Here is a 23,351-nt window from a genome sequence, read left to right as displayed (position 1 = left end):
TCTTATGAGAAGAGAAAACATTTTTCTAACAAGTTGTAACAGGTTTCTGATCAAACAAGATCAGGCTGGGAACAGGACAGGTCATGGGGAAATACGTTGAACATTTATTGACATTTTTAAAGTTCAAATTTATCATCTTTTATTTTATCTAGGTCAACAGTGAGCCTGCCGCCTGTGGTAAACTTCGACACAAGTTTACTGGAAGAAGCCGATAACCTTGAGGAAGAGGAACTTCAGCTGAATGACCTGACAATAGAGAATGTGCAGCATACGTATGTATGGATGGGTTTATATGGGTGTGACAGGGTGTGTGGAGGAATGTGTAAGCTTTGTTCTTGTAGTTGTAACTCTACCTGTTTATTGAAAAGAATATTTATTATTAGTGAACTGAACACAATAGGAATTTGCTGATCATTCTTAAAAAGTTTGACTGTAGCTTCTAATTGATCTGATAGCGAGGATGCCCCATAATCTAAATCAGCAGTCGCCACTGGTGGTCCCTGAAAAAAGTTTGGTGGTCTACAGAAAAAAATAGACAATATTTGCAAATTTTATGTTTTATTAGTAATAAAACAAAAATAATAAATTCTTGAACTAAATTCACGAACTGTACTAGAGACAGAAAAACAGTCATCCTGATCTGTGAATACAGATTCTCATTTATTTATGTCTCAGATGATCTTTTAGGTAAGTATGACCTTAACTTTGTATTTTCTTTAACTGTTATATTTAATGGCATCAAATGGTCTGACTTTCATAATTATCATTTCTTGTTTGGTTTTAGAAGCAAAAAAAGCATTGTTTAGCATTTCTTTAGTAATACTAAAGATAATGCAGCTAATGATAATAGTAACAATAGTAATACTTCACTTAACCGTGAGCTGATAAATGAATCAGAGCCTCCACAGTCCTTGTCAGGCTTCATTAGAAAGATCATTATTTTAGAAATGTAATTATTGTTTTAAAAAAAATCATGTTAATGGTCCGCGGGATTTAAAATTCTGAATTTAGTGGTCTGTGAGGTCGGAAAAGTTGGCGACCCCTGATCTAAATCTTATGGCATGCACGGTGAAAACATATCTCATTACATCAAACAACTTAGGACATTTCAACTTTAAACTGTTGTCAGTGATTGCCAGGTTGCTCCATAATCTACAGTGACTAATAAAACATTGACCCCCACGGGGGGTTACCAGGGTACACTGGGTCTTATGGACAACAACATCAACTTCACTCAAGTAGACGTGCAAGATAACAAACTGACCTTTCTTGACTTTTTTTGTCATTTGCATGAAAGAGGGCAAAGGTCATATTATAAGTTGTAAAGGGAACCCAATATTTGTTGTTTGATCTTACCACCAATGAGAACACAAGCTGAGATCTACGAGAAACCTGTAATACCAGGCTCAGATGGTGACATTCCACAATGATTCCTTTAGGAAGATATACAAGCTGAAAGCTTGTGGCCAACCAACCACTGTGCTGGTTCCGCTTGGCACCTCAACCACTCACTATGATCCCCTTTCACTTACTTTTGATGGTTGAGATGCTACACAAAGTTTCTCAACAACAGGTCCAGTTCATTGGCATGAGGAAGTAGTAGCTTCCCCAAAACCTTACATTTGTCTTAAGCTTTAAAAATTAGTCTGTGACCACCTTTAATCTCCACTTGCAGACACATAACAGAATTGTCAGTAATTGTCAGATTTCTCCAAAGTCTCCTGTGACTAATAAAACATTGACCCCCAAGTGGTTACCAGGATATACTAGGTCTTGAGGACAACAACATCAGGTTCACTTAGGTAAACGTACCAGATAACAAACTGACCTTACCTGACTCTGTCATTTGCATCAAAGTGGACAAAGGTCAGTTTATGAGTTGTAAAAGGAACCCAATATTTGTTGTTTGATCTTACCAAAAATGAGAACACAAGCTGGGGTCCATGAGAAGCCTGTAATACCAGAAACTTGAAAGCTTGTAGCCAACTACCCACTTAGGCCCCCTTGCATTTCCTATGGGTGGGTGACATGCCACAAGTAGTGTCTCAACTGCAGGCCTGGTTCATTGGTGCAAGCAATAGCTGAACCACAACCACATCGCTGGTCTTAAGTAGTGTTGGTCGAATATCTCACTATTCAATTCGACAGCTATTTGATTGAATAGTGAGAAAGTGTTGAAAGTGAGAAAGGGTGATCGAATGCCGAATTCTCAACCTCTAGTGCCAAGGGATCGCCTGCAGTCACAGCTGAGACCGCAAAGTTCCCACAATCATGCGAACCTGGGAACTGAACTGCAGATAAACTCTGCAGTTCCACTACGGTCACCGGGTCACTACAGGTAATTAACTTGTAGTGCCCCAGTGATCGTACACTCTTCTCAATGATTGCAGCCACGGCTGCAATCTTTTAGAAGATACCCCACACTAGAGGTATCTCTTAAGCTACGTACACACGTCAGATTTTTATCGCCCGATAATCGGCATCGGCCAATTATCGGGCGAAAATCTGCCGTGTGTAACGGTGCTGTATGTACAGCACCGTTCATGCATCGTGCACTCCCTTGTCATTGGAAAGGATCGTGAAAGATCCTTTCCAACGACAAAAATTGGAACTGTGTACGCAGCTTTACTCTGTAACACACTTTCCAGCACAGTAATATGATACATTTGTTACATTGTTCTTGCAGTGGATAAAAGAATCATGTAACAATTGTATCATAATATTTCTGTGCTGGAAAGTGTGTTACAGAGTAAAGCTGCGTACACACTTCCAATTTTTATTGTTGGAAATGAACGACGAATGATCGATTGGTCAAAAATCGTTCAAAAAAAAAAGTAACCAACGACGCCGACGAACGAGAATAGTCGCTGGAAATAAACGACCGGACCGGCGGATCGGATTGGACGACGATCTATCGTGTGTATGGTCGTTCAGTGATCGTTCATGGTCTGAGCATGCGTGATGAACGAATCTGTATCGTTCAAACGATCGCATCTATAGTGTGTACAATATCTGCGAACGATCGTGTCGTTATCTGCATGTACAGGATCGGTGCTATACGATCGTTCGCAGATATCGTGCAGGATCGTTCGTCGTTCGTTTACCAACGATAATTATTGGAAGTGTGTACGTAGCTTAAGAGATATCATGTCATTGTAGGATAACCTGTAAAAAGTGGGGTTACCAGGGTACGCTGGGTCTTGTGTTGAACAATAGACATGCCGAACAATAAACTGACCTTGCTTGACTTGGTATTTACACTTAGGGGGAAGGCATATTGCGAAGTGTAAAGTATTTGCACCACCTATAAGAACACAATCTGGGTTTGTGAACAAAGGCTCAGAGGGTGACATCTCTCAATATTAGTTTTGGAAAAGATATACAAACTGAAAGCTTTATCACCTAGACTGGACATTTGGTAAAATTGAAGATGGTTCACAGGGGGTGAAAAGAAGTTAATTTTGTGAAGTTTGAAGACTACAAAAAGCAGAGGTGGGAATTGTCAACGTCACCTACTTGCAACTTTCAATGCTGTAGAATAAATTTACATAATTTCACTCTCCAAGTTAAGCAGACCTAAACTGAAAAAAAAAATACCAAGAGGTAGTACTATTTTCTTATTATGACACAAGCTTACCACCCACTAATAAGTTTAGTTCTACTTTAGGTGCTGATAACAACTTACTCAAAAAAAGGCATGCAGGGCATGTTCACACTGTAAGCGGTGCAGTGCAGTATCCAATATACAATGGCAATCATAAATCAGTTGCATCACATGATCAGTTCTTTAGCATTGACTCTTTGTAACCAATGCAAGTACCGTATTTTTTGCCATATAAGACGCACTTTTTCTTCCCCAAAACTTAGGGGGAAAAGTTAGTGCGTCCTATACAATCAATATTCATATTTTGTGCAGAAAAACTGGACTTTTTAGGCATAAAGTAAAATTAAACAATAAATAATTAATAATAAAAATGTGTTATAAAAATAACAAATTATTTTTCTAAACGCTGGACATTGATCTCTTTCTAACATGTGGTCTCCTGAAGAAGCGACTTTATAGTCGTGAAACGCGTCGATTTAGAATAGTACAACTAAGAGACCACATGTTAGAAAGGGATTTTTTCCAGCGTTTTTTTCCAGAAAAAAAATTTGTGATGAAAATATTCTTTGTGATGTTGTTTTTGTTTTTAAAACAATTGTACAAATTTTTATTGTGGTTTACTATTAAAGTATTTATTGTTTAATTTTACTTTATGCCTAAAAAGTCCTGTTTTTCTGCACAAAATATGAATATTGATACAAAAAAAATTCTGACTTGACTGATCAAGTTTCATTTTACACTATCAAACACTTTCAAATTAACTCAGAAATAAAGGATCGACTTATAGAAAAGTGGATAAAAATCTACTCAATGGGCTACTTGATGGAATAGGAAAATTGACTTGTGTGTCCAGTCTTATCTTGCTAGTTCACTTAGGATAATTGTACCATAACACACAATACAAATATTAGATTTAGGGAGTTATCATTTTGCCACTTAGAGGTCAGAAAGGATTTGTTTCCTTCATTGGGTTAATACTATAGATGTTTTTTGGCTTACATTTAATGTAATGGGATATGCATAGGAAGGCTCCAATTTTTTTAAACATGTCTTTTCCATACCAATTATGTAACTATGAACTTTTTACCAGAGAATAAAACAAAAATGTTACCAAGAAATGAAACATAGTCCAAATACCCCATTCATTTATTTGGGTAAGGCCTGGACAATGCTGATTATTACATTTTACTTTCAAAAAGTTTCAGCAAATAAATCTTTCAAAGACAAGCCAGTTCTGATTTTTAGCCAGGCTACCAGTGTTCCTTCAATAAATCCGACATTTATTCTTCCTAATAACACCCTTCACATCTGTATATGTACCGCTCACTGGTTTTTCCACTTATTAAACTATTAAAAACACAGAAAACAGATGTCCTGATCCATGCTAGTCCTAGACAAAAAAGCAGATGTGTTATTATTACTAACCATTTATGTGGCAGCAGTGGTGTGATATGTTATTATTATTAAACAGGATTTATATAGCGCCAACATATTACACAGCTCTGTACATTAAATATGGTATATATTGTAACAAATATATTAATATATATATATATATATATATAGTATAATTTACCAACGGAGAATATTCCTTCTAATGCAGAGCAATAGAAGTCTCTGAACAGTTTAAAAGAGTTTTTGGGGTAGAAGATTAAAAGAAAACCTCCATATACATGACTCAAGTACCTAGCATATGGCTCCAAGACTTCTCCATCATTATCCCTATTTTATCCTATATTTTTTCCTATATCCTATATTTTTTCTTATATCCTATATTTTTTCCTATAAGGTTTGCTTCAACCATTACTACATTTAAACAAGCAATCAAATTGCACCTCATTAAACATGCCTACCCCTCTCTCTCTCTTAACAATCACTAATCTGTATTTACTTATTGAATACTATGCTCCCACCTCCTAGACTGTCCATTGGGCAGGGTGCTATGTCATAGGGCCTGAGTTATTAAAGCTCTCCAAGACTGGAGAAGATAGACTATTATAGGTAAACCTGTGATCCAGAAAACCTCGAATGTACCTGGTCTAGGATTGAAAATATTTACCAACTAATAGCAAATTAATTTTAAGAAACCCATTCCAAGTTTGAACCAGTCAGGTTCTCCTATGACAGTCCATCTTCTCCACTCTTTTTGAGCTTCAATAAATCAGACCCATAGTCTGTACTTTATAAATATAAAAATATATTTTGGAGTAAAATGTATTGTCTAATCTTTTTAGTGCTCCTCAAAACAAACAGGAGAAAAGTTTATTTGGGGTTGTGTGTAATTAAGTATTTTTAACAAAAAACAGATCTCTAAGGATAAGCTCAGAGGGGTTTAGGGAACAGGCGTTTCTGGGTGGCTACAAGTGGTTGGCACTTTGACAGCTGGTTGGCTGCCCCAGTACTGCGCTGGTTCCATTCAGCCAACCCAACCGCTCACTCATTCCGCCATTTATTTCCTATGCAAGGGGGAAATGTAGTGTCTGAAATGTAGGTGCATTTCACTGTTATGGAGAAGTAGTAAATGCACCACAAAGTTATCACTTATCTGAATTAAGCCTTTGAGACAAATGAGCCCATCTGCAACCACCCTCCAGTTGCAAACTTATTGCAAATTGGTTAGTGATTGTACAATTTATTGTACAATTTCTTCATGATTTACCTTTATTATGACCACTGAATGCGGTTACCAGTCTGGCTGTTCAGAGCTTAGTTCAAGAGTAACTAAAGCTGTGCATTTATATGTTGCAGCCCTTTTTCCATAGTGAACAATGGGTACCAGTATGAAGTTCTGAAAACATTATTATAATATATTGTTTTATTATGCAGATTGACTTCCCTGGAAGAAGAACTGACCTCAGTCTCAGAAGCAGTAATTAGTAAGCAAGAAACAATGAAACAGCTGCAAGGTGATATAGCAAACGAGGAAAGGCGTTGTGGAGACCAGTAAGTTTTACTAATGTTTAACTTAAGCAATTTGTATTTTATTACAATAGGGTCATTTTTTTAAGTGCAGGAGCCATCATTGTTTTTCGTAAAAAGTTACTTAAAGTTTTGAAACGTCACTCACAGAAAAATATAAAACACCCATAAAAACTCACACAAGCCAGAGGATGACCTTAAAACCTCCAATAAACCCCACATGTTCCACATATCATTGTAATGTAGGTAAGCCCCAGAGCCAACATCAAGGCCAATCCCATTTTGGGGTTCTTAGGTTAAAGATACAATATAAGCACATCCATGGGCTGGTTTGAAATTAACGTTGTGTTGATTTGAATGGAATAACAAGGCGGAAGTATTTGTGGAGCTACATTGCTTAATTAAAGTTAGAACTTATCTTCATTAGATGTGTACAATGGCCCAAAACAGCAACAGTTCCAACAGAAAGATCACACAACTCGGTTTTACTCCAGAGAGTGCACATTTTCATATTATAATTGGGAAGTCAGGCAGGGAGAAGATGGCATTTCTTACCGCATATCCAGAAAATGTTAGCGTTAGGACTAAATTCTATGATATCTGGAGGTAAAATGTATACACTGATCTAAGCCAATCAAATTATTGCGTGACCATTGCTAGCTCACTTTGACCAATTCTCCTTGTTACATTATAATGTGAAAAAACTTTGCAGTTGTTAGTATGAGATTATATTTTGTATATTACCAGCTGCTTTCTTAAGCTACGTACACACTTCCAATAATTATCGTTGGTAAACGAACGACGAACGATCCTGTACGATATCGGCGAACAATCGTATAGCACCGATCCTGTACATGCAGATAACGACACGATTGTTCGCAGATATTGTACACACAATAGATGCGATCGTTTGAGCGATACAGGAAGTGACGTGCACGACAGGAAGTGAACGAACGTTCGTTCATCACGCATGCTCAGACCATGGACGATCAATGAACGACCGTACACACGATAGATGGTAAACGATCGTCGTCCAATCCGATCCGCCGATCCGGTCGTTCATTTCCAGCGACTATTCTCGTTCGTCGGCGTCGTTGGTTACTTTTTTTACGAACGATTTTTGACCAATCGATCGTTCGTCGTTCGTTCGTCGTTCATTTCCAACGATAAAAATTGGAAGTGTGTACGCAGCTTTACTCATGACCAGTCACAGCATAAGAGCCATAACTTTCTTCTTATCAGATCACCCCCACCAGAACAAGTGTGGGAAGGAGGACATTCAAGATATTCACAAGGGCATAGACCAGATGCAAAGCCACCTGTACATCCACAATATGTGTATTCAATATTCCATGTTTTTGAATTTCACTTGCTAAAAAAGAAGAACTCTTAGGTGGCTCTCTAATGGAATTATCAGAAAGCCTTACCATTCCCTTAACAGATGGACATGTCCAATTGCCAATGTATTCATTGCTTGATTTAGATTCCTTTAGATTCCACTGCTGGCACAGGGATTCTCTAGAATGAGATTGACCTTGATTTTGGCTCTAGAGCTTAGATATGTTGGACTAAAATCTCTGTTTTTTAGGGGTTTTGGCTTCTTGTAAGTTTGGAACCCATGGTCCTTTTTTATTTTGCTGTGTGTAACTAATTACTCTTCCCTGTAAGGTCCTCCCAGGCCGGTTATTAGCTTGACTGGTTGCACTTCTATTTTTCTTATAGTAATGTGACTTTTGACCCATCTTTGTTTCCTTTTGCTTATCCAGCACTGCTTTGAATTTATGCAAAATGGATCATTAGTTGATTTTAATAGAGATAACCTCCAGAACAATAACAAGACTTTGTGAATTGAATTGCTTCCCTGGTAATGTGATGTTTTATTATTTTATATGTTATAGGTTAAATCTATTGGCCAAGTGTCAGTGTCTTCAGGATGCCATTGTTCAGTATCATGCGTCTATGTGTAGCAAGGTGAAGCTGCAAGGCCAGAGAGACATGTTGAAAAAGAAGATAAACGAGTTGGGATCACGAGATCCTCCTCCGGCACTTCAACTGCAAGATGACGGACTGTCCATCACCTCCATTGTGAGTTCATAACTAAAAGAGCCTACTAAAATAAATGAAAATATTGTATAATGTGCATCATGTAAATGATCATCAGCATTCATAACTTATATTTTAAATGTTTCCATTAAGAAAGGCAAAGTCTAGATATGATTATTTTATAATGCCCCAATTACTTAGTAAGTACCTGTAGATTCTGCTCTTTACCTTCAAGGTTTGAGTTCCATTGTGCCAACACCCCAGTGTTGTCAGCACCCAGATACTTGTTCTCTTTTAAAGCAATGTGGAATCAATGGGCACAATGGACACACACGTACAGTTAGTTCAAAGAAAGAAAAGCACATTGTCCCTCCTATCTCTCACTTTTAAAAATATGGGTATGGTCACCCTTGGAAATGTTATAAATAAAAAACGAATAAGAAAGTTGCTGGTCGTTGAAGGCCCCATTACAACTTGTATTGTGCTCCAACCTGATGGGATTGCTCCCAACTGATAATTCTCCCAGTTCGGGATTGATATAACTTCCTTAAACACAGAATATCACCATTTATGTATTCTCAATCCACAACTTTTACCAAGTCAAGGACTCCACACTAAAGATGGGTCCCCAACCCCACTGAAAATTGTACCAATAAACACACACCCCTCGAGGACCTCAACCATTCCAACCCTACCCCACTATCCAATAAGCCCCCTTACTACGAAAAAGGGGCAGGAGGGCTGGAAGCTATAAACAAATGACTTCACCCCTTCTTAATAAACTTTTATCACCTTACCCCTCGCTCACCTTCACTTCCTTACCAATACCCAAAGTGACCTCCTGATTACCCCAAAACAATTTATTAGCCCCCCCTGTCTGCCCACACATTGCCAGCCTGTCCTTACTTATGCTCTGGGCAAATACCGTCATGTGACGGTGAACAAAATAAATAAAGAAAGGTATTTTATTGACCTATTTTATTATTTTATATCAGATTCATCTATTATTGGTATCAGTGAGTGTGAAAGCAAAAGAAGGAAAGGAAAATTTGGAGAAAATTGAATCTAGACCATTCTGCACCTCCTTGCTATGACCATGCTAAGCTTTCAAAGCTAAATGGGATATTTTTCATGTGAGATACAATATCAGATCATTTGCCCCAAAGATAATTTTAATAAAACACACTTTTTATTCTGCCTCAAGATAAAAACAAAAAGAAAAATATGTAATAGTAAAACCGCTAAATTATTTGATGCATACAAATCTTTGCTGTACATACTGCAGGTGTAATTTTGATCCGCTGAGTCTCCTGGAACAAACTCCACTTTTTTTAATGATGCACAAGCAAGGCAATAATCATTAGACTGACTGTGCTGATGTAAAATCTTGTAAGCACTGAATATGCATGATTGAAAAAAGAAAATAAAAAAGTGTTATGCAACAAATGGAGCAGGATGTTATAACAGAATGAAACAAAGATAATTCTAAGATCAGTTAGATCATATGTAAATGCTAACTGTATATAAAAGCAAAGTAGTGGACAGAATATCTGCTTTATGGGCTGTATGTGCTTGTACACTGCATTACAACTTATTGCCTCTCATCGGGTCAATCACGTGATACCCAAAGTAGGAAGAACAATAGATGACTATTTAACAACATCTGTTTAGTACAATGGAAACCGAATGCCTACATAAGAAAGCAGGATGTGTCAACACAGGTGGCAGTTGTCTGACCACGGTCTGTTAAGAGGAAATTAAAAGGAACAAGAGGCCACATAGTTACACAATTGATTTATGAATTGGTATTTTTTCCAAACGTATTATTTTTAATATCAAGTGCCAGAGATTGAACTTTGTAATTAAGCTGTGTACAGCCTTCAGCTGCTTCACCCTTATTTACACACAGAACTTTCATTCATCATCAAAGTGTTTCATTGCATGGGTAGGAGCAGAGACACTCAGTATGTCTGTAGTCACTTCACTGTTGTGTTCTTATCAATAATTCATGAATATGTAGTTATTAATTAGCCGAAATTATATTATAAGTACAGTTGGAGTCTGCACAACGCTCTGAAATACTGAATATACAAGCACATCTATACTCATAAAAATCCTGCATAAATACATTACCAATGTGTCCCAATATACAGAAACAGTATAATTAAAACAAAACAAAAAAATCTGAGAATAAATGGAAAACATTCCCTGAGATGCAAACCCCATGTGAGCATGTAAAATATTCTTAAGCCTTGAAAACAAACTCCTTGTACACGCTCCTATCATCTCTCGTCTGGACTACTGTAACCTCCTCCTCTCTGGTATTCCACTAACCCGATTCTCTCCTCTACGATCTATTATGAATGCTGCAGCCAGACTCATCCATCCTTTCCACCGTTTCTCTTCTGCTGCATCTCTTTGTAGTTCTCTTCATTGGCTTCCATTTCACCATAGAATCAAATCCAAGCTCCTGTGGGAATCAAATCCCTCCACAGTTCTTGTCTCACTTACCTTTCTGCCCTGATAGATAAATACTCCCCTAGCCGCTCTCTTCTCTCCTCCAATGACCTACTAATGATTTCTTCACTCATAACCTTATCACACGCGCGTCTTCAAGACTTTTCTAGAGCTGCCCCGACTCTCTGGAATGGTCTTCCTCGTACCATTCGGCTTGCTCCTACTTTCTGCTCTTTTTACTCAAAACCCATCTTTTCAAACTTGCCTTTCTGTCTTCTGTCTCTTAATCCCTTACTACTTCCCACCACTACATATTTCCCCTCCTATTGTGTGCTGCTTGCCCCACCTCCTAGATTGTAAGCTCTTCGGGGCAGGGTCCTCTCCTCCTCCTGTGTCACTGTCTGTATCTGTCTGTCATTTGCAACCCCTATTTAATGTACAGCGCTGTGTAATATGTTGGCGCTATATACTGTTTATTATTATTAATAATATTATTACTATTATTAATATTATTAATAATAATAATAATAATATGCTTAGCACTTTAGTTAGAGTCAGAAATTTCCTTGAGATTTGGGGAGGGCATTGGAAAGGGAATTGTACATGTAATATTAGCAAAGTGACTCTCACTAAACATTTAGTTTTGTTTTGTTACCTTAAAAACACCCTACAAAAAATATTTCCTCTTTGTAAACAGCAATTGGGAATCATTCTTTGTAAATTTGTTTCTACAACCAGTAAGGTGACTTTATTTTTATCCTTATCACATACAGTCACCTGTAGGCTACGTTTTCATGCCTGACGATAATGTTTGGATGAGTTGCATAGCTCTGTTAAAAAAAAAAAAAACACACAAAAATAAAACAAGATACTAAGCACGAGCAGCCAAGATGATTCTGATGGCCACTACTTCTGTAAGATAATTTGTATTCTGCTCTAAATGCTCGGTTCCCCTTATTGTTGCATAACTGACAGCGTGATAATCTAAACAGCCTTTCTTAAAAGGAACTTGTTGGCTTTGCGGTGTGAATAAAGCACACTAGCCAAAAAAAAAAAAAGTCCCACACTTGAAGGGACCGCCTTTATTTTGATTACGGCACGCACTTGCTGTGGTGTCATTTCTATAGGCCTATACAATGTCAGAGAGTTTATTTCTGCCCAAAGTTGCATTCTTTTTATACCAGATCTTTTATTGATGATGGAGAGTTGGACTGCTGCATAAAGTTTTTGATGCAATTTTAAAGTTTCTCAATGGGGTGAAGTTTTGAAAAATGATGCCTTGTGGCCCCTGAACCACACTTACACAATTTAAACCAGATGAGCGTGGCATTGTTATCTTGGAATATGCCCATGCCTTCAAGGAAAAATCTGTTAATGGAAAAAGCTGCTCATTCTATATAATCAGGTGGTCTGTTAACTTCATTTTTTGAGGATATTACATTGCTTAACTTAAACCTGACTAAATTAAGCAACCCCAGATCACAACACTGCCCCCACAGGCATGGGTACTTTTTTTGGCCAGGAATTGTAGAACTTGCTTGATTTTTCAAGATTTAGGAGGGGGTTCTGAGAAGTTCCTTGCTTTGCCCCTTCCAGATGAAATAGAAAAATGAGTGTGGGATATGACAGCCTAATATGTTAGTATGTAACTGTGCAAATATCAGGTCTTTGCGATTCTTAGCTGTTTTTTCTTTTAGTGAGAAGCTGTGATGGCAGAGGTACAAGGAAGTTTCACGTCGTTGGCGTTACGGGCCGTCATGAAGTTTTTGTTTCTCCTGGGAAAGGAAGGACACTTCTCCCCCAGTGTTTGTGACATCTCAGTGTGAATGTCCTTTGCTGACTTTCCCTGGAGAAACAAAAACTTCATGACGGCCCGTAACTCCAACGACGTGAAACTTGTTTGTGCCTCTGCCATCACAGCTTTTCATCTGGAAGGGGGCAAAGCCAGGAACTTCCCAGAACCCCCTCCTAAATCTTGAAAAATCAAGCAAGTTCTACACTGCCTGGCCAAAAAAGTACCCATCCCTGTGGGGGCAGTGTTGTGCTCTGGGGTTGCCTAATTTAGTCAGGTCTAGGTTAAGCAATGTAATATCATCAAATATACCTTCTTGTACACTCTTAATAAAGCCTGATATAGAACAAGTGGCGTGGAGTTCTGACTTAACTTTGTCTTTGAATCAGTGAGCTCTCTGCAGTGGTCTGATAAACCCCATGCTAAATGAATACACCACTGGAATCAGCATGCACTATTACTGATATTATGCATGGACTATTCTGCTGGGGCAATAAAAATGTATTCTTTAGATACCCCATGAGTTTAAATACTGCAACTTTCATTTTCAACTACAAGCAAGGCAAGGATTAGGATGATAGCCCGAAACTTGCAGTAAGAACATGTAGTACATGGGGACTCCATGTTAATATTAAACAAGATTTATATAGCGCCAACATATTACGCAGCGCTGTGCATGAAGTAGGGGTTGCAAATGACAGACAGACACAGGAACAGGAGGGGGCCCTGCCCAGAAGAGCTTACAATCTAGGAGGTGGGGGAAGTATCGCACAATAGGAGGGGGATATGGAATGATGGGTAAGTAGTCCGGGTTAAAGAGACAGAAAAAGACTTGTAGGCAAGTTTAAAAAGATGGGTTTTGAGTGCTCTCCATACTTTCACATTGACAGGATATCATTTAGAGGCCAGTTCTCACTAATGTATTCCATTGCAATGACATGCGTTGGTGTGCCAGGTTGCCATTTATTATTGATAGTATCCTACTTGCACCTTACCAACATCTGTGCAGCATTCACTATATATGTGTGTAGTATGCTTCAATGGACAGCTCATTTAAATGAATAGGCTGTTGAATGTTACACATGGCATTGTGCATGCTTTTTTGCAAAAAGGAACAAGTTTTTAGGACCCGTCAACACGCCTAAAAATGCAATTGTATGAATAAGTCTTGTGGGATTTTATTGGTCCTTACATTTTGTGATACAAAATACTCCAAAAATACATGGGAGGTGGATAGTGTGACCCTTAGTGCTCATGTAGGCTGACTGATAAATGTTTTTCTTTTTCTTCCTGCAGGAAAAGGAAAGTGGAAGGAATCAAACCCTTGAAACTATAAAGAATCATATTTCTGGGATTTTTCGGCCCAAATTCTCTGTGAGTGTTTAAGTCTAAAGTAAACTAACTTTGCATATATAAATTGATATAATATTATCACACTTTTGGGAATCTGAGTACACTTTCCATAAATCATACTGTTGTTAGTGCTGATGCTATACACTGCTATACATGGAGAGAACATAGAAATTCCATGCCAACAGTGACCTGGATAAGATTCAGGCATGGAACCCTGGTGCTGCTAGGAAAAACTGATAACCACCGAGCCACCATGCCAGCAAGACTTTGCAGACTACAGAAAGCTATAGTTAATGTTCAATGTTTAAAGATATTTTAGAAAATTGATTTGGCTGTTATTGCAAATCAACATAGGAATCGCGGTGCAATAAAGTGGAGACTTATGGGCGAAACCGAGAAAGCTCAGCTTCTGCTAAAAATAGGTAATATTTAGCACTGCAATTAAAATGGAATGATTTGCTAAAGTTTAGAGAGAGTTTCAGTGCTCACAAAGCTAGAGCTTTGGTAAGTTTTTCTTATGCTATTGCATTAAAGTGTAAGTATCCTTATAAAATAAATGAAACCTACCTGAATGTTTTTGGAAGTGTTATATTGGTAGAAATCCAAGGTTGGCAAGCTTGTTTTTTTTTTTGTTCTCTATTATTGGTCTAACCTAGGTAATGTAGGATATATGTATTTACCATGACTCCAGACAGCTTTTCTATTATAAATATCAGTAGCAACCCTCCATTAACACATTCCTTCTTATCACTTTATTATGTGAACTATTTTTATGAGAAAATATATTGTTTTCAGTAATACCTGTTTTATATTAGACCAATGTATTGCAGTGTTTTCGGTATGCTGCATTTTGGATGTATGTTTGAATAACTACTGGCTCTAAAAATCATTTGAATCCAAGAATATGTCCAACGTCCAAGATCCTGAATCTTCCATATTATAACATTTAGAAAATATATAAATACATTATCAGTATAAATGTGTAATGCACTCACCCCCAGGTGAACCTTCTTCACTTGATTTGTATGCAATTAGGTGAATGAGGATCACATAAAGCACACCTTAAATCTACCAAGGAAGCAAGCTACAGACATCTCCATTCTGCTAATACACAACTAAATCTCCGCTCTCTCTATAACGGGGTAAAGCTCCGGTGCAGAATGAGGATGCAGCTCAGGTGTTAGGCAATGGCAGCCTCCATGATCTCTTTGTGATAGGTCTATTTAGAGTGACTAGTGATAAATTATTGATCCTTTAAAGTATGCAGGTTATATACTAGTGAAAGGTAATTTTATTCAAGCATTTTGGATGTGCTAATATGCATTTTGCTGTTAAATGCAATTTAAGGAAATCCCAGTTTACTTGTAAGAGACCTCAATTGATTTTGGTCCGGTGGATGGGACCATTCCTGATGACAACTAGCCGATGATAAAACAAATGGCCCTCCACCTTAAGGCCACTTCAAACAACACTATATAGGTTGGAGACTTTGTTTTGCAAATGGACTAAATTTATTCTTACCTGAAGGTTATCCTATGAGGGTATTTATGTGAAGGGGTGTGTATTTATAGTAAAGGGGTGTTATAGCTGTTCTTAATTGAGTTATAAAATATTTTTATTTGGGACTATAAATAAAACGCCTAAAAACCAGCAAAGTTTTTGCAATTTTTGGAGCCCCATACAACATCACAAAAATCTCCAATTTCCACCCTAAAGCCAGTGCGGCTGTCTGAGTATGTCCAATGCTATAATAGGAATGAACACTGTCAAATTCAGAAAGCTTTTACATTAAAGGGATTTAAGTCCCTAAAAACCATTTACTTATAGTATTTGCTGAATGCTGCATAGAGCTACCAGTCTCCACTGTGTCCCATGTGCTGTGCAGTTGCAATAAAGGTGGCCATAGTTACACATGAGCCAAAAGCAGTTGTATGTTCACCTACCTTATAGTATGTTGTATGTACACCTACCCTATAGTATGTTGTATGTACACCTACCTTATAGTATGTAGTATGTACACCTACCTTATAGTATGTAGTATGTACACTAAGAGCATTACAGGTTCTGTGTTATTTTGTAGCATTAAATGTCAGCAGCCCCTGGCTTTTAGATATTGGACAATTTCCTGGTAAACAATTAGACCGTACATTACTTCCCGGGGAGGGGTCCCTGTGCTTTTTCCTTGGTCTAATGTCTCAATTTAACCGGATCCATTACTGATAGATTAGGCTAGCTGTCATTGCTTACTTGGTTCCTCTTGGCTGGTTGGTGTTCTGATCCTTGGCCTTTAATACCTTCTGAATCACAAACCCAAAATGCAGCTCAGGTGGATTCTTTAGAATAAGTTAAGCAGAGGCAGGTTCTGTCATAAGTCAGCACAGTGGCTCAGTGGTTAGCACACTGGCCTTTGCAGCGCTAGGTCCCAGGTTTGAATCTTGGCCAAGACACTATCTGCATGGAGTTTGCAGGTTCTCCCAGTGTCCCCCCCACATCCCAAAAACATGCAGTGAGTTTAATTGGCTTCCCCCCAAAATTTCCCTGGGACTGTATAACTGACATATGACCATGGTAGGGATATTTGATTGTGAGCCCCTTTGAGGGACAGTTAGTGACGTGACTATGGAATTTGTACAGTGATGGGTAATAAGATGGTGCTGTATAATATAATAGGTCCATTTTAACTCTATAAATTCAATGGTTGATTTTGATGGTTCGAGGGGCTATAAAAATCACATGGAGAGCTTAGACTACCTGGTCTTCTTCAAAGGATTTAGGAAGACCATGCAAGAGTAGGTTTCTTGGGTTTTCCCTGCAACCCCAATTGTGTATGTCTTCCATATATCTTTGCTGTGTAGGTATAGGTTTCTCCAATGATCCTAGTTGTCCAGGTCTTCCATGTATGTTTTCTCATGTATGAGGTGGTGAATATGAATGGTAGCAGAATAATTCTGACTTGAGCTTTCTTGTGTTCAAACCACCTGCTTTTCCTTTTATAGTTTAGTAGCAATGAAGCAAGTATAAGTCTTCATCTCAGCAGCAGACAGGTTACTTTTAATGTTGGCTGCCATAGTATGGAGATTGGAATGTTGTGGCAGCCGACTGATCCAGAAGAGTTCATTGCCCGTCTTATGCAGGAGAGGCTTATCGGAATCCAAGACTTTGTGTTGGGGAGAAAAGGAGATGCCAAAGGGTTCCAGTGACTGAAGTTAGAACAAAGCTGATATGTTTTTGTTAGTTTGAAATCCCAGAGGTTTCAATAGTAGGTGGATGATGTCAAACTTTCTGTTATATAAAGCTGATTCCCTCTCAATAGCTCCACTGCTCCATTTTTGTGCTCCCATTGTACGTCGAAACTCCTGCTACTTTGTTTATACCTGCACAAAATATATCTAAAATTGCATTCTTTGTTTTTAGAAATTTTCATTATAACCTGTAACTCTACAAAGTGCTCTGTTTAAATACTTGTATTTCCCAGCAAACCACTTTGCTACATGAATCGAGCTCCACGGGAGAGTTTCCTCATTTTTTATCTCTTGCACGGCCTTGTATATTTCCAACAGGGTTTTTGATTTACAAGTACAAATTACAAAGCAGAAGTGGAAGAATCAATGTGCATTTATTTTTCTGACTGATCACCTGCCTATTGTTATTCTTTATCAGTATGATTTAACTATAAGGGAGAACAGGGATAATCTGTGATGATTGTCTCCGCTCAAAACAGGCCTGCGGGCATGATGTGTTCATCGCTTGATCCGGCTGACTAAAGTCAGAGACCGAAGTGTGTGCTCAGCATGTAAACATGTTTAGGTCAAAATCGTTCTAAGGAATGATTATTTGATTTTTTTGACTTGAGTCTCGTGAGTGGGAACAATTATGAAAGTTCTGCCATACTGTTATACATTTCACACTGAGAACAATGGAGATAACAGATCTGTTAGCTTCGTTCCACATCTTCTGTTCTTGGGCCCTTCTACAACTGTGACTATCTTGACACACATATTCAACACGTGCAGGATGACAGAACTTTTTACTATTTTATTATAAAGTCTTTGAGGATGAAAAAGAGCATTTTAGATGCTCACATGTTCCTTAACTATTTGGTGATATCCCCTCTACATTTCCATATAATACTGTGCCAAAATTCTTACAAATTCGGAGCTGGTTGTATAATTAATTCAACAGACACACATTTACAAAGTGTTTGAAATGTACTTGCACTGTACTCATCCAATCAAGCACCCAACAGTTATCTGCTTGTTTGTGGTCCAGGCCTCTGCCTTTTACTCCACCACCTTGTGCATGGTCAGGAATTAGACTTATGAAGGTTTCTGAGTCTCCACCATTCTGGCAGAAAGTGCTGGATCCTCAGTATGTTTGTCTCACCACTTTGCCAAGTATTCCCTGCTTGTCTTCCTGTGACCTGACCTCAACCTGTTTATGACCGTATCTCCTGCCAACTGCCTTTCTTGACTTGAGCTTCTACATTCCTACTTCTTCCACCAGACATCCTGCTCTGACTTTAGCCTGTCTACAACCACATCTTCTGTTAACTGCCCGTGCCGAAACTTTGCCTGTCTTTGACCATGTCCTCTGCTGACCACCTGTCCTGACCTTTGCCTGCTCTACGCCCATGTCCTCTTCTGATGACCTGCCCTGACCTTTGCCTGTCTAAGGCCATGTCCTCTGCCAGCCATCTTTCCTGACATCAGCCTGTCTACAACCATGTCCTCTGCTGACCACCTGCCCTGACCTCTGCCTATCTACAATCATGTCCTCTGCTGACCACCTGACTTGACCTTTGCCTGTCTACGCGCATGTCCTCTGCTGATCACCTTCCCTGATCTTTGCCTGTCTACTCCTATGTCCTCTGCCAGCCATCTGCCCTGACCTCAGCCTGTCTACAATCATGTCCTCTGCTGACCACCTGACTTGACCTTTGCCTGTCTACACCCATGTCCTCTGCTGATCACCTTCCCTGATCTTTGCCTGTCTACTCCCATGTCCTCTGCTGANNCCGGTCTATGACCATGTCTTTTTCTGGTCGCCTGCTGTGACCTCCAGTCTTGGACTTGCTCTTTCGACTGTTCCTAATCGCTTGTGGTGGGGAGAGTCTGGGGGTAACAACCTGGTGTCATCCTGCAGCAATGTAGTCCCACATCCACTAGGGTTACTGGCCCACAACCTCAACCACAAGGTAATCCCATGAAGACCAGGTATCATTTAGATTCCAAAGAGTTTACAATCTATTGGGGTATAAGAAGGGATTTCAAAAAAAGAGGAGCTTCTATATATTGGGGTATAGGTTGGGATTCAGAAGCTAAAGGAGTTTGCATTCTATTTGGGTAAAAGGGGGATTCAGAAAGAAGTGGCGCTTACCATATATTTGGGTATGAGAGTGGGATAAAAACAGGAGAACTACCTAAGCGAGTGGTAGGGGCAGCTGGCATTTTTCATAATGCACCTATATACACACACAGCATATTGACAGCATAACATGACCCATTTATCTTTCATTTTTGCCTTACTTCAGCCATGAGAAGTCCAAGCTCTTCTAGTCTATGTGGTTCCTGATGCTGCCATGTCATCGTCCTCCATGCCACTTGCATTCTTCCATTGGGCAGGCATGGTGAGATAACTCCTGCATGTTGCACTTGTCTTATCTCAGCACTCGGCTTCCTTCCCAACATCTATTAGAAAAGCTGTAAACTGAGAACTGTAACTGTGCATGAAAGACATTTTGCTTGCAGGAGAGGCTTGTAAAATCTCTTTTACCAAAGTCCCATCTGTTAGCAAATATTAGCCCTTATAAATTATTTCTACAACCAAACTCATTATGTTATATAAGAAAAATATAGAGGATTAAAGATTTTACAATGTATTTGGGTACACAGAAATGTTAAAGAATGTCAGAGAATGTATAGACTATGAGGGTATAAAGAAGTTACCAGAACCTAAAACCCATTTTTGCATATGGAATAAATAAGGCAGATTGAACAGTTGACAGTCTATTACGGTAAAAAGGAGGAAGGCAGATGGTAGAAAAGATTTATTAGAGCTGATGGTATATCAAGTGTAAGATAATTATGTAAATAGTAGGAGTTTACAACGTAGTAGGGTATATAGGACTTAAAGTTATAGGAATCCTATTACATACAACTGTTTGTACAACAATTTTATATACCATTAAGCAGATATAATACAGCAGATAAACACTATATATATTTAACAAAGTATAACAATATCCTGTAACATAAACCTATAATTAGATGGAAAAGAGCGCCCTCTAATGGTTGTGACATAAAACCATGGCTGATGAATGCTTCTCCAGAACCATTGGCAGTTAATTTTTATTTTTAGGGCACTAGTGTTTGAATTAGTCCAATAGAGCTCAAACATCGTAGCATATCTACATGTATATGTAAAATACATAACACTAATGAACACACTTTACTATACTTTACTATACCACGCGCTGCTCTAAAATTAATTTCCAGGCATAAAATGCAAACCAAATTTTACAGTCACAGTAATGACTCTCCAGCAACTGCCAGTTCCTATCAAACCCTGGTCTCAAGTCCAGCAAAATTTAAAGCAGGCTTCTGAGCATCAGAGAAGGATTCAAAATGATGATCCTGATAAACCGCACGTGGAGGGTCCGGAGATCCTTATCTGGCCAGCAATCCCATGCTGTGTGCCACAGCAGCATCGAACCGTGTTCTATTTTGTCCAGCAGAGTCATTTGCAGCAGTAAGGAAAGCATGGGAACGGCAGCATCTCCTGCTCACCTTTAGCTGTGCAGCCTGAGATTTATCTTCTCATGATCCCCAACGTATACTCTGAGGCCGTGCTCAGCTGAAGGGGTTTTTTAGGAGCAGATTTACCCCCTGACCACATCCTGTCCTGGGACTTTATATCCTTTCTGCTCACAGTTGCCTGTTGTTGCCTTAATCTAGGCTGACCTGCTGCTGATATTTACATAGAAAATCCACCCTATCTCATATATTCAGGCCACATCCCCAATAACACAGCAGATAGAGAATGAATCTGGAGTTATTACTCCACCATTGGACGTTCCAGGTCAGTAACCACACATTTACTTAGCTTATACAAATATTAAAGGTTTATAAGTGTTATTGGAACAATTATTAAAACATGTGAATACATTAAAACTTAGATTAAATGTGCAAACCCTGCTTGGATGTTCCCTCTCTGTATCGACGTGTTTCACGGATAAGTTCTGCTTCTTCAGGAAATGTAACAGGAATATCATGTGCGTCAAACACCAACTATTCCTGTTACATTTCCTGAAGAAGCAGAACTTATCCATGAAACGCGTCGATACAGAGAGGGAACACCCAAGCAGGGTGACCCTAACAGGAAGATTAATGGTAGGTAAACAATCGCTTCCATTAATACCGATGAAACAAGAAGTATGGTGAATGTCAAACTGACTGCTTTATATATAGACCCAATAGAATTATAACAATCCAATTAGAAGATTCCAGCACGCGTTCTTTTGCACCTAACTAATTTCTATTGCTGTCAGTGTTCCTGTGTATGGGCGCTGGTGACCAGGGTCTTAGTATAAAACATGATGGGAAATACAACATTTTTGAATTTTGAATTGAACAGGAGGGATAAATCTTCTATTAAGGAAAGGTTTTCTAGTGACAGATAACTAGTAGAGGTTAACCCCTGTTGTTGGGGAGATCTCATCTTACTTTTACATACTCCTACCTGCTGCATCCATCTTTTTGCACCTAATAAACAGAAAGGAAAGAAAAATTTCCCTGACAAAATTTCCCTGACAAAATATGGCAAAAAACAAAAAACAAAAACATACCTATTCCCCTCTATATCAAAAACTAAGAAAGAGCTTTAGTTACATACATATGAAATTATACAGTGGTACTTTAGTATAAGTCCTTAATCCGTTCCAGATCCTTGGACTCATACCAAACAAATTTTTCCCATAAGAAAAAAAAGGAAAAAGAATAATCCGTTCCCATGAAAAAAATTCCTATTGTTATTGGCATATTATACATTGATAGGGTTGTATAAAAATGTAAACACTGCTTAATAAGAAAATACATAAATAAAAAAGCAATTAGATGAAATAAATGAAAATTTAACCTCCCTTTACCTTGCTGAGAAGAGTTGAGTGCCTACTAGGATGGTACTGAGAAGGGAGGAGGAGGAGATGTTCTGTATATAACAGAGAGTTATAGCGCGGGTTGTTCACTGAATGGTAGCAACTGGCATACTGACGCTTATGGGCAGTCGTGGCTTTGTCTGGAGAGAGGTAAATAAGGGTAGCGCGCGGTGGTATGACTCATTTTGACCCATACAAGTTCTAGCAAAAAAGTTGTATACCAAGCAAAGGTTGTATCCCAAGCAAAAGTTTTGTCTCCAAACAGGACTTATACCAAGTTGGACTTATACCAAGTTGGACTTTTACCAAGGTACCACTGTATTAGGCGTGATTAAGAAAAAATTGTGCGCAGGCAGCCTGTCCCTTCAAGTAAACCTGCCTGCCTATGTTTTTTTCATATTATACATTGATAGGGTTGTATAAAAATGTAAACACTGCTTAATAAGAAAATACATAAATAAAAAAGCAATTAGATGAAATAAATGAAAATGTAACCTCCCTTTACCTTGCTGAGAAGAGTTGAGTGCCTACTAGGATGGTGCTGGGAAGGGAGGAGGAGGAGATGTTCTGTATATCACAGAGAGTTATAGCGCGGGTTGTTCACTGAATGGTAGCAACTGGCGTACTGACGCTTATGGGCAGTCGTGGCTTTGTCTGGAGAGAGGTAAATAAGGGTAGTGCGCGGTGTTATGACTCATTTTGACCCATACAAGTTCTAGCACAAAAGTTGTATACCAAGCAAAGGTTGTATCCCAAGCAAAAGTTTTGTCTCCAAACAGGACTTATGCCAAGTTGGACTTATTCCAAAGCGGACTTTTACCAAGGTACCACTGTATTAGGCGTGATTAAGAAAAAATTGTGCGCAGGCAGCCTGTCCCTTCAAGTAAACCTGCCTGCCTATGTTTAAAAAAGGCTGCAAACAGGCAGGTACATTTATTTTATTACATTTATCACCTTTCTGCAAAATGAATCTGCCTGTTGATAATTGTTTCTAATTAAGTTGTTTAACTTTTATATTGAATAAAAAGTTT

General features: G+C 38.6%; 1 protein-coding gene across 3 annotated transcripts in view; it reads left to right on the top strand.

Moving 5' to 3' along the window:
* The window catches only part of FES (FES proto-oncogene, tyrosine kinase), a 117,871-nt gene that overhangs the window by 55,088 nt on the left and 39,432 nt on the right, over positions 1–23,351 (top strand). For all 3 annotated transcript variants that reach the window (XM_072402757.1, XM_072402756.1, XM_072402758.1), the window contains 4 exons: positions 153–272; positions 6,431–6,547; positions 8,422–8,608; positions 14,112–14,189. In XM_072402757.1, coding sequence (XP_072258858.1) covers positions 153–272; positions 6,431–6,547; positions 8,422–8,608; positions 14,112–14,189 — 502 coding nt within the window. The remainder of the gene's footprint in view (positions 1–152; positions 273–6,430; positions 6,548–8,421; positions 8,609–14,111; positions 14,190–23,351) is intronic.

Source organism: Pyxicephalus adspersus, chromosome 2 (assembly GCF_032062135.1).
Source record: "Pyxicephalus adspersus chromosome 2, UCB_Pads_2.0, whole genome shotgun sequence".
NCBI classification, from domain to species: Eukaryota; Metazoa; Chordata; class Amphibia; order Anura; family Pyxicephalidae; genus Pyxicephalus; species Pyxicephalus adspersus.
The sequence above is the reverse complement of the archived record's forward strand: the minus strand, read 5'-3'. Positions and strand labels throughout refer to the sequence as shown.